Raw genomic sequence first — 15,292 nt, 5'->3', positions numbered from 1 at the left:
CGAGTAAATTTCTGAAAATCTTTTTTCTAAAAAACCAAGAAGAAACCTTCCAATTATCAATTTCTTGATCTTTTAACGTTTCTCTTAGAACTTCATCATTCGTCGATGTTGTAGGTTTTTGCTGTTTCCCAGCGATCTAAAAGGTTCACGGCCCGCAGAATCTTATATAAAGTCATCGGGGCTATCCAACAAGTAATTTATTAAAAAACCAAATAAGTATATCTGTTTATGAAAATTTCTTTGGAATATAATTTTTGAAAAAAAATTAGCAACTTCAGGGGGACTCTAGAAAGTTTTTTTTAATCTATAATTATAAATAATTAATTTAATTTGTAGTTGTTGGAAAGATAAATCGCGAGTTTGGTAACAGCCTGGGACAAAACGAAAAATAAAAAAAACATTCCACAAAAAAAACATAATTATTTAACAGGAGTGTACATTTTTTTTGTTTTTTTTCAATATTCTTATATGTTATATAAATATATACAACGGTACGACGTATTATTTTTAGTTTACATTAAATATCAGCCGATTTAGTTGCATAACAATGATTTTACAATATCTACATATTTGAGTAGCGAAAATAAAAAATAAAATTTTCAAAAAAAAAACATTCACGAATAAAAAAAAAGAAATGATACGCGTTTTTTAAACCTACAATAAAAAGGCTGCTATCTAAGGCAAACGTATTGGGAAGGCTTTTATAACAATTTAAATCTAATAACCTAAAAATTGTTCTGTTTTTTTTTTGGTGTACAGTACTCCAAAAACATCTTCGAACGAGAAATGTCGTCGAGTCGTTTAGGCCCGACTAAACATTTGTACAATATAACTGTTTATAACTTCTAGATAGTTCTTATATAATAATTTATTAATCTGAACGGCGGTTTTTTTGTTTATTTGTTAAATTTTCACTGTCTGTGTCTCAAATTGGCGTCTTTCCCGTGGTCAGGGGTGTTCTTTCTACAAAAAACAAAAAAATATAAGCCATTTTAAAAAATACGAATAAAATACGAATTTAACGCTATGAATAAAATGCTATAAAGATCCAATCACACCCATCGAATCGTCGATCGAAATTGCACGTTTAATAATTGTCACTACATACGAGAGTCGATCCATTTTTATATATATCGAATCGTCGATCGAAATTGCATGTTTAAGTGTCACTACATACGAGGGTCGATGAATTTTTACATATATCGAATCATCGATCGAAATTGCACGTTTAATAATTGTCACTATATACGAGGGTCGATGCATTTTCATATATGTATAGAATCGTCGATCGAAATATCACGTTTAATGAATATCAATACATACAAGGGTCGATCCTTTATTATATATATATATATATATATATATATATATATATATATATATATATATATATATATCGATCGAAATATCACGTTTAATAAATGGCACTATATACGAGGGTTGATGCTTTTTTTCACATAAAATCAAGCACAAGAGGATAAACAATATCACACTTTAGTAGTTCAAGTGGTATCTGTGGATATTGATCTTGAATTTATGTTGGTTTTAGTGCTCGGGAATGACGCCTCTTGGTACCACGCACTTCTTCAAAGAAAGGAGTCTGGATGAATTGACGTTCTGGGCATTTGCAGGCGAACTCGGATTTCGGTCTTGGAAGTACTGCTCTAATCTGTTGCTGCCTACAGATTTGGAGCCGAATTTATTGGTTAGGTTGATTTCAACGACGACACTAGCATGTTTAGTCGAGTAAATCGTTGATATACTCCATAACGAGAATAGGTGACAAGATACGTCCCTGGGGTACACCAGCGTTAACCTCAAATCTTTCTGTGGTGTGTCTATCGATAACGACCTGGATGGATCAGCGTTTGAGAAAGGTACTAACCGAGTCAATGTGAGGACGACAAACCGTACGTTCTTAATTTATTAAGAATATTGTCATGTCAAAATGCTTCGATATGACCAGGAGGTCCTCGCTTGATTTATGTTAACAGAATCCGTATTGATGGTCGCTGAAGATGCCAGCAGACTCAAGATTGACATGCCCAAGTCTGTTAAAAGCCTTAGATACATCCGGTACGATTGCTCGGGATTCGACATATACATGTAACTACCCCTTGCGGCTGTGTACCCGTTATAAGTCTATCTCTTTGGTGAATCCACGTCAAAATTTTCAATTATTTTTGTTGTTTTCTTTATTTTTGTGTACCAAAAACATTTTCAATTAGAAAAAATTCCAATGAATTCTGATCCTTTGACCTAAACTTTTCCCTTCCAAAGGACTTTTTATTACTTTTGATCGTTTTACAAACATGGACCACCCTGTATGTTTCATAATAATTCGACGACTTTTGATTGTAATATTCCGGATCTAATGTCAGATAACGAGCAAAAGCAATAAACAGAAGATAATTTAAAATATAAATATTTGAAAAGTAGTGAATTAAATGGAGAACAAAAAATAATAAACTAAAAATAGTTCGGTTTACACACTATATTATAATCGCTCGACATTGGCCTTTATCCAACTATTTCATATATCAAACAAAATTTTCAACTAATTTCGAGATGAAATGGCGAAAAAACAAGCGAGCGGAAAAACTTTTGTAATATTTGTCTCTGTACAGTGGAAAAAATTAATAATCTCTCTCCGATATATCTGGTAGCACGTTTTATGAAAAAACAACACACTTATACGAACCCAGACGAGACGTTTTGAATCGTGAAATTTATTTTTTCTCGAGACAGCGAAGCAATCAGATCTTAGCTGAGCTACGTTGCTCATAGAAATTAGGCACGCGCGACTCAATTTTGGGGAAAATATAAAAAGCCTTTCGAAAGAAACCATGTTGTATTAAGATATACGATTCAAAGATTTGTTGGACAACCCTCGTATTATTGATACTAGTGAAAAAACGATATTTTTGTAGTACAATAAAAAATTCACGTCCAAGGAAAAGCAGCGGGAAAATTATATTATTAAAAAAAATGAAATTTTTTTAATTTTAGACATTACAAATTAATTTAAAATGTCAAATAAATTCGGTTGATCGATTCGAATGGTAAAATAAATAATTTGAGATAAATCCATTTATAAAATATTAAGATTTAACGAAAAAAAATAAATTTAAAAAAATTTCTGGAAATAAAAATGGACTTACTGGTCTGGACTTTGGTCTGTATCACTTTCTTCAAGTTCTGTCTTATTACGTTTCTTTTCATATATTATAATAATGGCGCATAAAACGATAACTTCAGCACATATACCTAGGAAAGGCCAAAGGGCGGCATATTTATCTGTAATTACATAAATTTTTAAAGTAAAAAAATCTCTAACATTTTTATAAATTATATTTGAATTATTTTCATTTTTCCATTATTTTTTTTATTTTTGTCATGAATTTTTATTTATTTCCAAAAATAATATCAACAACCAAATTTTTTTGGGTAATTTTTGAAAACGTACAATATTTTGATGAAGTTCATTTTTGTGAATATTTCAATTTTTTGTTACTTTTCATAAGCTATCCTCCATTTTCAACAATAACACCAACAAATCTTTTTTGCACAAGCTAAGAAAAAAATCATTTATATGCATTTTTTTCTTAAAATAACAATTTGAAAAAAAAATTTGTAAAAAAAAAAAACAAAGTAACCCAAAATTTTGTGTTATTTTAATTTCTGTAAGGAGGGGGCTTTTTAGCATGAAAAATTATTTTTTTATCCTTTATTTTTTTTTAAATGTTTACTATAATTTTCAGTTTTTATATTAAACCATAATTTTGATATATTTTGTTTGTTGAAAATCTATTAAAATAAAGGAAATCACGAATGAATACAATAAAAAAATCATGAGAAATACGAAATATGACATATATTAAATTGAATAATTTGAGGAAAATGGATTAAAATATCGAAAATAATAAAAAATTACGAAATTTGACATAAATTCAAATATTTGTAAAAAATCGAATACAATAAAAAAATCATGAAAATTACGAAATGTGACAAATTAAAATGAATAATTTGACGAAAATGGAATAAAATTAATAAAAATTACGAAATTTGACATAAATTCAATAATCTGTAAAAAATCAAATAAAATGAAAGTCATGAATATTACGGAATATGACATTTTAAATTAAATATTTTGAAAAAGAATTAAACAAATCAATAATTTGTAAAAAATCGAATAAAGTGAAAAATTATGAAATACAACATATTAAATTAGATATTTAAGAAAATCGAATAGAACACAAAAATATTACATATTAAATTAAATAATTCAAAATAAATTGCACAAAATAAAAAAATTACGTAATGTAACTTTAAAATAGATAATTTCCAAATAATCGGACAAAATAATCAAAAACTATGGAATATAAATTATAAATATAATAATTTGTAAAAAAACAATATATTATAAAAATTACGGAACATGCCCTATCAAATTGAATAATTCAAAAAAAAAAACAAACAAAATAGAAAAAAAGTACGAAAATGAATAAAACTAACCTTTAACTCTAACCATACACTGCGAACTGGAAGAAGTATTTGTAAATAGATCTTCTCCTATACAAGTAACAAAACCTCGTTCTTCTTGGGTAATTCCATCGACGATAAGCATTCCGTTTTTAACGGTTTTTCCATCTTCTGTATAATCTTCTACGTGGACACGGCCCTTTGTTTCATTGTAAGTTTCATTTTCTATATATATTTATATATATGAAATAAAAATAACACGAAAACCTATATAAGGTACTCCACAATAAAAATTACGATCAGCTGTTCAATGGCGCCCAAAGAAGAAACAAAAAAATATCAACAGAAAGATTCTAGCAGAATAGTGACAGATTTTATAGAAGAAATTGTTGAAAAATTCTATTAATTAATTTGCCCCCCTCCAAAAAAACGAAGAAAATAAGAAAAAACCGCGCTAGCAGTATTTTTTCCGATTTTCTTTGTTTTTTGTAGGGAGGGAGGGGGGCAAATTATTTAATAGTATTTTTTAGCGATTTTTTCTATAAAATCTGTCGCTATTTTGTAAGTCTTTCCAATCAAAATATTATATAAAAAAATTAATGTTTTGACCCCTAAAATGCTTAATTAACGGAGGGTAACAACTACTCCAAAAATATTGATAAATCTTTTTATCGCTCGGTTTGTCCTCTAACGGCCACATTGAATTTAAACAGCTGTTTTCGTAAATTTTCACTCCAATAAAAAATCAAAAAATATTCGATACAATTGTAAAAACTTACGAAAAATCCATGTGATTTCGGGATTACCCAAAACTTTACATTGCACCCTTAATTTTTCTTCTTCTACCACGTTTATATTAGCTTGGACTTTCACAAGAACAGATCCTGTAGAAAATATGAATTTCTTCAATTTAATCTGGATATTTGACACTTATCGCATATGATACTTTTAACTACTACAACTGTTAAAATCACTTCAACCAATAAATTCAAATTTATTATATTTTTCGCGATGTTGCGTCTGCGAACCGATTATGGCCGGAGTTCTTCGATTGTCTTAAAACGCGTCAGATTTTTACTTCATCAAGTTTATCATCACAATAAATTGTTTGTATTTTATAATTATATCAGATTTATGGATTGTCCACTTTAACCACATTAAAATATCATCCCCAATTATTTATTATTTACCTTATATTAACGTGACTATAATCAACCATAAATATATTTAAATATTGATTTTATTTATTTATATTTATTATTGCATAATATAAGATTTAGTATTTAAGGCAGTTTGTACACTGATAATGAGTTCTTAATAGTTTGATACTCATCGAGATTATTGATAACAAAAGTAACTTTAAAGTTTTGAATTGAGTTATTCAATTCTTACATAATCAAATGCTCCGTTGCTAAAATATAGTTTTTTCAAAAATATTGCTATTTTTGCATGAAATCGATGACTGTTTTTGTTTCTGACATAAATATGAAATACAAACAATTTATTGTGATATAAACTTAATGAGGAACTTTTTGTCGAATAATTAATCACAAAATATGAAGTAATTATATAAAATAGAATTCCGAGAAATGATTCAGAATCAATAATGAATTAAATCATTCAACTTACATAAAAAGTAACTTCAAAATTTCATCAAACACATAAATTGAATTGAAATTGGTTTAATTACAATTTTATACCGAAAGAAAGTAAAAAAAAATCAACATTTTCTTTACGTTGTAATCAAATTTTTTCTTTCAAAATATCAAAATTTGTCACTTACTTGCTACGTGAATTAAGGCGGATGTTTCTTCGGCCGTTTTCGGATTAGCGACACAACTGTAATTACCGCCGGCATCTTCTTTTGGATTATTTATTTTCAACGTCGCCAGACCTTTCGTAGCATTATAAGTAGTTTCTATTTTATTTTTAAGGCTTTCTATATTCGTTACCTCATTTTGATCTTTTTTCCTATAACAAAATAAATAGAAACATTTACAACCTGATCCGATGACGCACGTGTTCTTCGGTGACGTTATACCGAACGTTTTAATGAAATAATACCAATAAAACGTGTAGGAATTTAGTTATAATCGGCAACACTGCGTCACCACACCTGATTAACGAAAATACTCTCTCTTATACATGATCTATACGAGCTCTGGCTATTAAATAACGAGACTGCGCGCCTAGAGGGCGCCCTAGACGGGTGGTATCTTGATATGTTGTCTATGCAAGTACAAAAACACGTTACCGTCACAATTATATTATTTGTGCAGTAACAATTTGAACTGAACGCTTTAGTGAGGGCCGAGAGACCCCTGAAGATGACCAGAGCCCAGGTCGCCCTGTGACTGTTTCAACAGTGACCAAAATCAACCAAATTGTGCGCGCAGATCGTCGAATGAGCATCCTGATGATTGCAGAGGCTGGAAACGCCGATAAAGAAACGATTGGAAACATTTTACGCGAGACAAAAGTCTGTGCGAAGTTGGTGCCAAAAAATCTGACTCCTGGCCAAAAGCTCTTGCGTCAACGGGTCTGCTCAGATTTCTAATGAATCTCGTCGTCAACGAAACAAATTTACTAATTTTCAATTGTTGTTAATGATGGACAATAGTGACCGTAAATAGCCTCCATTGAGTTGGTGTTAATTCTTCTTCAGCTAAAACTTTTCTAACAGAGAGTAAAACATTTTTCAAAACATCTTGTCGACTGAATGATCGTTCGAGTTCAACTATTATGAAATGGATCGAAAAAACAAATTGTGTAGGAGTTGTTGGGACTTCGTCAAGCTCCTCAAAATAACCATTAACTGCCGACATCACCTCTTCATTGTTAGAAAAATCTGGGAATAGAAAATAAACCGATGGAGCTAAATATGGCGAATAGAGTGCATGAGGTAGCAATTCAAACTTTAATTCCTTAATTTTGGTCATTGAAATAACGGATATCTGAGCTGGTGCATCGAAGGCTTTCTTCTTAGCTGTTTTTACTTGATTTCTTCGCTCAAACGTTGCAATAAGTTTGCATAATATAATAATAATACTTCACCCACCCTATACTCCCGATATTGCCTCCGATGATTTTTGTTATTTCCCTACACCTAGTGAAACCTAGAAGGAAAGTCATAGTGCAAGTGTCAAAGAAGTTGCTTAACTTCAGGTGATTAATGAGGGAAATGCGAACTTAGATTTTCCTCCAATACTTCGGTGACGACTCGTTAGCAAGGAGCTTAACGACAGTGTTCACGTCATGTTTCTGATTATATTGAACGTATCCCAAGTGAAAATTTCCATTACAACAATACGCATGCTCATTCGTCAATTATAGCTAGAGTTGACGTAGTGATCGTCTCAAAGGGAAAATCCATTTGATCAATTTCCAACGAAAGATTGGTATTTACAGTAACTGATGATAGACTAGATAGAAAAAAGATCCTGGCGTTAATTAAAAAGACTATTTTTGGATTTTCCATCGTTTCCAAGAGCAATCAATCAATTTAAGGTCGACATTTGTAATTAATTAGAGCAAAAAATAGAGTTGCTGGAATGTTAGGTAAACTTTTTTTATTATACGGAGTGTTCGATGAAAAAAAAAACGAAAATTTACTAGGACCATCCAAATGAAAAAATACAAAAGAACGCTGTAGGTATTATTGAAGCCTTCATCTAAAAGTGATGACCAGAGGTCTTAGTACAACTATCTCAATGTTTACCCAGCCGTGGAATTCACAGAATCCTGTTAATTCCCTCAGGGATATTGACGTAGCTTGTTCTATTCGTCTCCTTTGGTTTTATTTCGTTTTTAATCAAGTTTGATTGTACAACGAGGAGCTGTAGAATTTTGATTCGCTAAAGATGCTTCTGGCACTAATTCAATGTTGGAAACAGCTTACCAAATATGGCGACATATCGATTGATAACAAACCTCGTTGCGGACGTCGATTAACTGTTCGAATCGATGAAGATGTTAACAAACATACGAAATCTCGTGCTCACTGATCATCGGATACCATTTCATGGGTTTGGAGGTCTTTTTGGATGAATTTAATGGAAAATTTAGGAAAAGAAAGAGTTGATGAAAAGTTTGTTCAACCTAATAATGGAAGATCGATTTGAATTATGTCGTGTTTTGAAATAACAGCTTAAATTTTGTCCAGATATTCTATCAAACGTCATTACTGATTACCAGTCGATGTGGTACGATTATGGCTCGTAATCAAAGCAACCGCCGTGTCATTGTCACCACGTTCAAAATTTTTATACTAAGGGCGTAGTTTCAACAGAGTTTTTTCCTTTAAAGTCAGAGTTGTTCAAAACCAAAGCGTCAATGAGATCTTCACTTCTATTCCTTAAGGTCGGGGCGTTGAGGACACCTTTTATTTATGTTCTTTAAGTCCAAATCGTCGATATAACCTTTTATTTTTGTTACCTAAAGTGGAAACGTCAACGAAACCTTATATTTGTGTTTTGTAAGGTCAACCGAATCTTTTATTTAAGGTCGAAGCGTTAAATAAATCTTTGATTTCTTTTATTTGTGTTCTTTGAGGTCAGAGCACCAATGAAACGTTTTATTTGTGCTCCTTAAGGTCAGAGCGCCAATCAAATCTCTTATTTGTGTTTCAGAAGTTCCGAGTGTCAACCAAACCTTTCGTTTGCACTTCTCAAGGTCAGTACATTAAACAAACCTTTTATTTATGATCCTTAAGGTCAGAGCGTCAATCAAATCTCATATTTTTGTTTCACAAGGTCTGAGTGTCAATAAAACCTTGTATTTGTGTTGTTAAAGGTCAATCGAATCTCTTATTTGTGTATCTCAAAGCCGAGGCGTCAATAAAACCTTATATTTATGGCCCTCAATGTTAGAGCGTAAATCAAACCTTTAATGTGCTCTTTAAGGTCAAAGTGTCAATAACATCTCTCATTTGTGTTTCAATCAAAACTCTCGTTTGTGATTCAGGTCTGAGCGTCACCCAAACCTTTTAATAGTGCTTCTTAAGGTCAGTGCGTCGATCAAACTTTTTATTTGTGCTCTTAAATGTCAGAGCAACAATCGAATCTCTTATTTGTGTTTCACAAAGACAAAGTGTTAATAAAACCTTATATTTGTGTTCTTTTGGGCCTGAGCGTGAATCAAACCTTTAATTTGAGTTCGTTCACATTTTAAATCAAATATTTTTTCAACTAATTTCGTTTTTTATAATAATGAAATTGTATATATCGAAGAAAGAATAACCGATAGACCTATTGTGAAAGAAAGAAGAAGACAATGTACATATAATCTCGTAAATAAATTCTCTTTATTTGATAAATCTTCGACCAAATTTCATTTGGTTAATACACACTGTATATATTACCAATACTGTACGAACGATCTTGAATTGAATTTTATAGGAAACACTTCTTGGCTCTAAATGACGGTTTGCTTTATATTTGCATTAACGTTTATTTTTAAAAGTATTATTAATAGAAACGCTTAAGGTCGGTCGTCCGTTAGTATGTGGCATCCACATTGAAATACGCAACGATATCAATCATCTTCCACGTTATTTTATTCATTTTAAGGACATATGTCGAACGTGTTTGAAGTTGTGGCTTTAGTTGGAACCTTTTGGTTATAAACATTAAAGTTTTGTAGTTCAGGCACGAATAAATCAACTAACATCTGCACATAACGCCCTGAATTCACTGGAAGAGGTTTTACGTTCGTAGCACTATACTCAAGGATTGGTAGTCGATTGTTGAGAAGGTCCTGGTTCTCAAAAGACCGTAACGCCGGTTAAAAAAGAAGAAAATAATAAAATTCAAATTTTTACTATCACTTTTTGAAAATTGGTTGTGCGCTAATTTGTGCCGTAAAAAAAATATAATGGCGACATATAAAATAAATAAAACTAACAATTACAGGGTGATCCTAATTTTACATTTAATCATATTTACAAAAAAAAAATAATTTGTCGCTTTAATAATATAAGTAAAAGAATATAAGAACTTACCATATGATTTGAGGATTTCCTGTCGTGTCCGATACATTACACTGTATCGAAAACGATGTTTTCGGTGTAAATACAACGTTTGGTTCTACTGCCGTTATTTCAACTGAAAAAAAAATATATAACCAAATCTCTAATATTCATAAAGAAGTACTGTGTATTTAGGAGACCCTGCATATACATAATACACGATGAGATCTGAAATTAACGAATACAAAATTGATATAAATCCATTATAATATGTCTCTTTCATGTTCTTCCCTGATGTCATTAGGCTTGCCAAAGTGCAGAGCACTCACAGATAACGTGGTTTACGGTTTTGTCCTCCTCTAGGCCTCAACGGTACTCCGGATCGTACGTGATGCCGATGTTCTTTGAGTAGCCGATAAGGCGCTTTGGCTTGAACTCTTAGAGGTCATTAGGCAAGCTTTGAGGCTTGTCCTAGTGCATGGCATTCACGGATGACGTGGTTTGCGTAAGATCTCGCGTCTATTTAGTTTGGGCAGTTGTTTGGTGTGAGACGCAGACGCAGAAGGTACATCTACGCGTGTCTTTATTTTTCTCATGCCGGGTGTCTCTATCGATCTATGTCGACCCGCTTTGTAAGTAGATCGTTAAGAGACGATATAGCAACTCCTTTAGCTACACCAAGGATGAATTCTGGGCCCATCGGTGTGTTCGCAGTTCTCAGTCTGACAAATAACTCCGCCTTTTAGTGATCGATCTCTAAAACGAGCTGGATCTTGCCTCTTTCATTTACTTCTTATATTACTTCAAATCTAAAGTTTTTCTCTACTTAAATATTTTAGCATTTAGGTCACTTTTGCTTTTGACGTGAGATACAATTGGTTAAAATTAGTAAATATACAATGAGGATCTAATAATAATCGGAATAGCATTTCCCTTAACAGTTATTTTTAAGATTTCGTACAGGTATATAATTTGACATTTAACAAGTTTTTGGCCACTAAGTAAAGGTTGTTATTCTGTCCATTTAGGGATACATTCAAATCTGAAGTGTGCACATTGTAAAGGTTGCTCAATAGCGATTTAGAGACCCAGAGGCATTCTGAAGGCCATCCAAAGGTCACAACAGCACAGTATCGATTTTTGTGGTTATAAACTTTAAGAAACCCTAAAACATCAGACTAAGATTAAGAAAACATCAATTAAGTACAATGACTAACTAGGCAACATGTCGTGTAAAATATACTACACAATCCGACCAATGCTCAAAATAAGACTCAATTGATACAGTGAAACGTTGAAATAATGAGCTAAAAGTTCATAAATACTGTGTAGAACGAAGAAGATTCAGGGATCTACATTTATGACCTTGAAACTGGAAAATAATCCACTTTGCAGGTGTTTCAGAACGACCCAAATCCAACAAAAAGTTGTTTACAGAAAAAGCAAATAATTTCTTTGACATCACATAACATCTGGCAGCAGTGATTTCAGAAAAACGTACAATGGTCGGTTCCAAATTGTAGACAATTATTCAGTTTCTAAAAATATGAAATTGAAACTAGCAACCACAGAAATCAGAAAAGTGCAGGGGTTGTTTCAGAAACACTTATTCAATAAAAATATAAAAGGCATCTTCTGTACAGATTGTTTTTATATAAATAAATTTCTGAGGATGATACAGGAAAAGGATCAATAAGTTGTGAGCATGTCTTTATGGATTTTTTAGTGAATAATTTTTGACCACGGCTCCATCTACCATTTCATCTCTATATTTTCCTTGGTTGACTAGTTTCTGTGGCTGCTAGTCTCACCTCAAAGCCTTAAGAGACAGATAATTATTTAAACAAGTTTTCGAATAACTGGGTTTCTAACCAGCAAGAAAATCTATCTCAATTTTTTGTAAAACACAATAAAGCCATTTTGGATTTCAAAATAGCTTAAAACCCATAGAAAACGAGATATTTACGAAAAAATTAAAAAAAAAGGGTTTTTGTGATCTTTGACACCTAAATTTATAACTTACGACCATCCACTTATATGTGAATTTTTAGAATAGTTCTAGGATGCCAAAGTACAAGATTTTACGTGTTTATATACTAGGTATGTCGATTTTCAAAGATATTCACCAAATTTGGCCAAAAATGATTGAAATAGATATAACTCCTACTCCTGGAAAGTAGCTAAGAGAGGTCCATTTTATTGAGAAAACAACATATGTCAAATGTTCTAGCAAACACGTAAATTAACCAATTCAGAATATGAAAACTGATGTGAGTTTCAAAGAAACATATTCAGAGTCAAAATTTAAATAAGAAATTGAAGAAAATCAACTTCGGTCCACGACAATTACTTTGAAGTCTATCAACATTGTTGAAAACCTTCCTTCCCAGACTTTTGATTCGGTATCTTCCTCATGATGTTAGGAATTTCCTCCAGAAAGCATGTGGAAGTCAAATATCAAATATGTATATTAAGGATAAAAATTCATCAATCAGTAAAAAAGATTTTAATACTGAATTTTCCCCGGTTTTTATTAATGCTGATATTGATTCTGTGCAACATCCATCTTGACACAATGTTAAATAGCATAGTGAATAATTAATTTCCATATCAAAGTCCTGTGTGTCAAAGATTTCTTATATTCTTTGTTCTACCCTTATATTTTTTCAAGTTTAAAGGTCGTTTTATGGAGTTTGAATCGTTAATCACCCCTTATTGTTCGCTTGTCCCAGTTTTTAGTACTTCCTTCTGTTCAAACTAATTCTGCTCAATATCCTTTCTAATACAATATTAAAAGGTATAGAGAATATTAAATCTTCATGTCTTAGTCCCTTATTGGTACCAAAACTTTCTTAAATTCTTTTGTTTATCTTAATCTACATTTTTTTTGAGTCCAAATGTTGAGTATACATCGCTAATTATGTGTGTTTACAACTAAAACATGACTAAATCATATTTTTGATTCTTGTCTCTCCAGAAATTCACAAATTCTATCCCCAATTTAACTTTTTTTCCTTTAGAATAGCTAAAGAGCCTCAAAAATGTCAATTATCCAGAATACAACATATACCTGATGTTTTTTCTTTTTATTTTAATGTTTTTCTAACATTTTCCAAAGTTAAAATGAATTTTCCTCAGTTTTTAGTGCCTCTCTTTTGTTCAAACTAATCCTGTACATTATCCATTCTAATACAATGTTAAAAAGCATAGTGGATAACAAAACTCCATGTTTTAGTCCCATATTGTTGCCAAAATTCTCTTATATTCTTTAGTTTTCCCTAATTTTTGTTTTTTTGTTTCCAATTGTCGTTTTAGTAAATTTAGATGGTTTATTTTACCAAATAGGGCGTTTACAAATAAAGCACAATTTATTCATTTTTCTATTTCTCACATAATATGAGTCGTATTTGGGACACCCAGTATATATAATGAATAGACCGATAGTAAAATTAAGTGACGAAATTACCATTAACAGCAAAAATAATATTTTTCTGGCGCCCCTCTAATAATTTGATTTTTCCTTTCATAAAAACATTGATCAATACGTATATAAAAATCTACTTCATCTTTGAATTGATATATTAAATTTATGGATATTAATTTAATAGCTCATATCAATCAATTATAATGTATACTAAACTCAACTTACAAGAAGGCTCATATACATAAAATCCTATATTCACCTACAGGACATTCTATATAACATAAAATAATGACGTGTATAGTAGATCAAATAAGATATAATTGTATAAAAATTAAATTTTTGTTGATATAGTCCTATCTAAGAATTATCTATTGTAAACTGAACAATCAGTTGAAGTAAATGTCTATCAAAATGAAATATAAAGAAGTTTAGCTAAAATTAAATATCAGTGTTTGAATATACCCAGAATTTGTATGTAAAAAAACAAGCTTAACAAATTGTTAATAAAAGACTAATTTTATAAATGCATCACTAATTATTTTCATGGTGAAAGATGACTCATTACGAATAAAGATATTTTTAGAAACTCATTGTTGGCAACAGGAAAATAAATCTACTAATTACCCAAAGACATACTCAATTCAAATTATTACAAAAAAAGAAATTGGGAACATCTGCCGATAATGACCTCTATTTTCAAGCAATAAATTGAAATTGGGAACAGAAAAGGCTTTAAAAGGGTTGGGCACAATCTCATATTACCTTATTAAGTATTGTAGATAACCTCAAAACAATCTACATATTGGAAAACATTTTAAACCTAGTTGTTTTCAATCATGTTAAATATTGTACAAAAATTATATTCAACATTATAATAACTATCGATTTAGACAATATTTTCTTAGTATTACTTCTTGACGAGGTTATATGACAGTTTACGATATAAATTAAGTTTCTAATAGATATTTTTACGCACCTCCAATGTGCAAAAATACTTACTTGAAATTACGCTGCTGATAAAAAATAGAAAATTCAAGGTAACACACAACACAAAATTTTTCATTTTATAAATTGTTTTTTATTCTAATCCAATTCTTTACTACACCATTAACAACACGTACGTACTACACCCAACACACAACACTCACACTATCTTCGTCGACCTCGCATTAATTCTCTCAAAAAGTACAATATAAAATGGCGATCTTCCTCCAAAGACAGTCACGGGCTGGTGCTAGTTTACGTAATCTCCGACAGTCGATTACAGCGTTGCCGAAACTCCACGACGCCGTTTTCTATTTTTCATTTTTGACAGAAATTTCTAATTTTAAGAACCATAGGCGGAGATTACTAAAATTATTTATCTATCAAATTCATAATAAATATTATTAAAAAATATCATGAATATTGTTGTTTTTGAA

The 15,292-nt window shown here is 31.0% G+C and overlaps 1 protein-coding gene across 1 annotated transcript; it reads right to left on the bottom strand.

Moving 5' to 3' along the window:
* Window positions 1–400: 400 nt before the first annotated feature.
* On the bottom strand, window positions 401–15,153 carry LOC130446524 (neuroplastin). The gene is made up of 7 exons (XM_056782837.1): window positions 14,871–15,153; window positions 10,481–10,583; window positions 6,266–6,453; window positions 5,262–5,366; window positions 4,516–4,707; window positions 3,162–3,297; window positions 401–963 (listed from the first exon to the last, which is right to left on the bottom strand). Exons 1-7 carry the CDS (start codon window positions 14,932–14,934, stop codon window positions 912–914), a joined length of 840 nt encoding a protein of 279 aa, XP_056638815.1. The 5' UTR covers window positions 14,935–15,153; the 3' UTR covers window positions 401–911.
* Between the last annotated feature and the right edge of the window lie 139 nt (window positions 15,154–15,292).

This window comes from Diorhabda sublineata, chromosome 7 (genome assembly GCF_026230105.1).
Source record: "Diorhabda sublineata isolate icDioSubl1.1 chromosome 7, icDioSubl1.1, whole genome shotgun sequence".
Classification (NCBI taxonomy): Eukaryota; Metazoa; Arthropoda; class Insecta; order Coleoptera; family Chrysomelidae; genus Diorhabda; species Diorhabda sublineata.
Note: the sequence above shows the minus strand (reverse complement) of the source record. Positions and strands in the feature narration are given on the sequence as shown.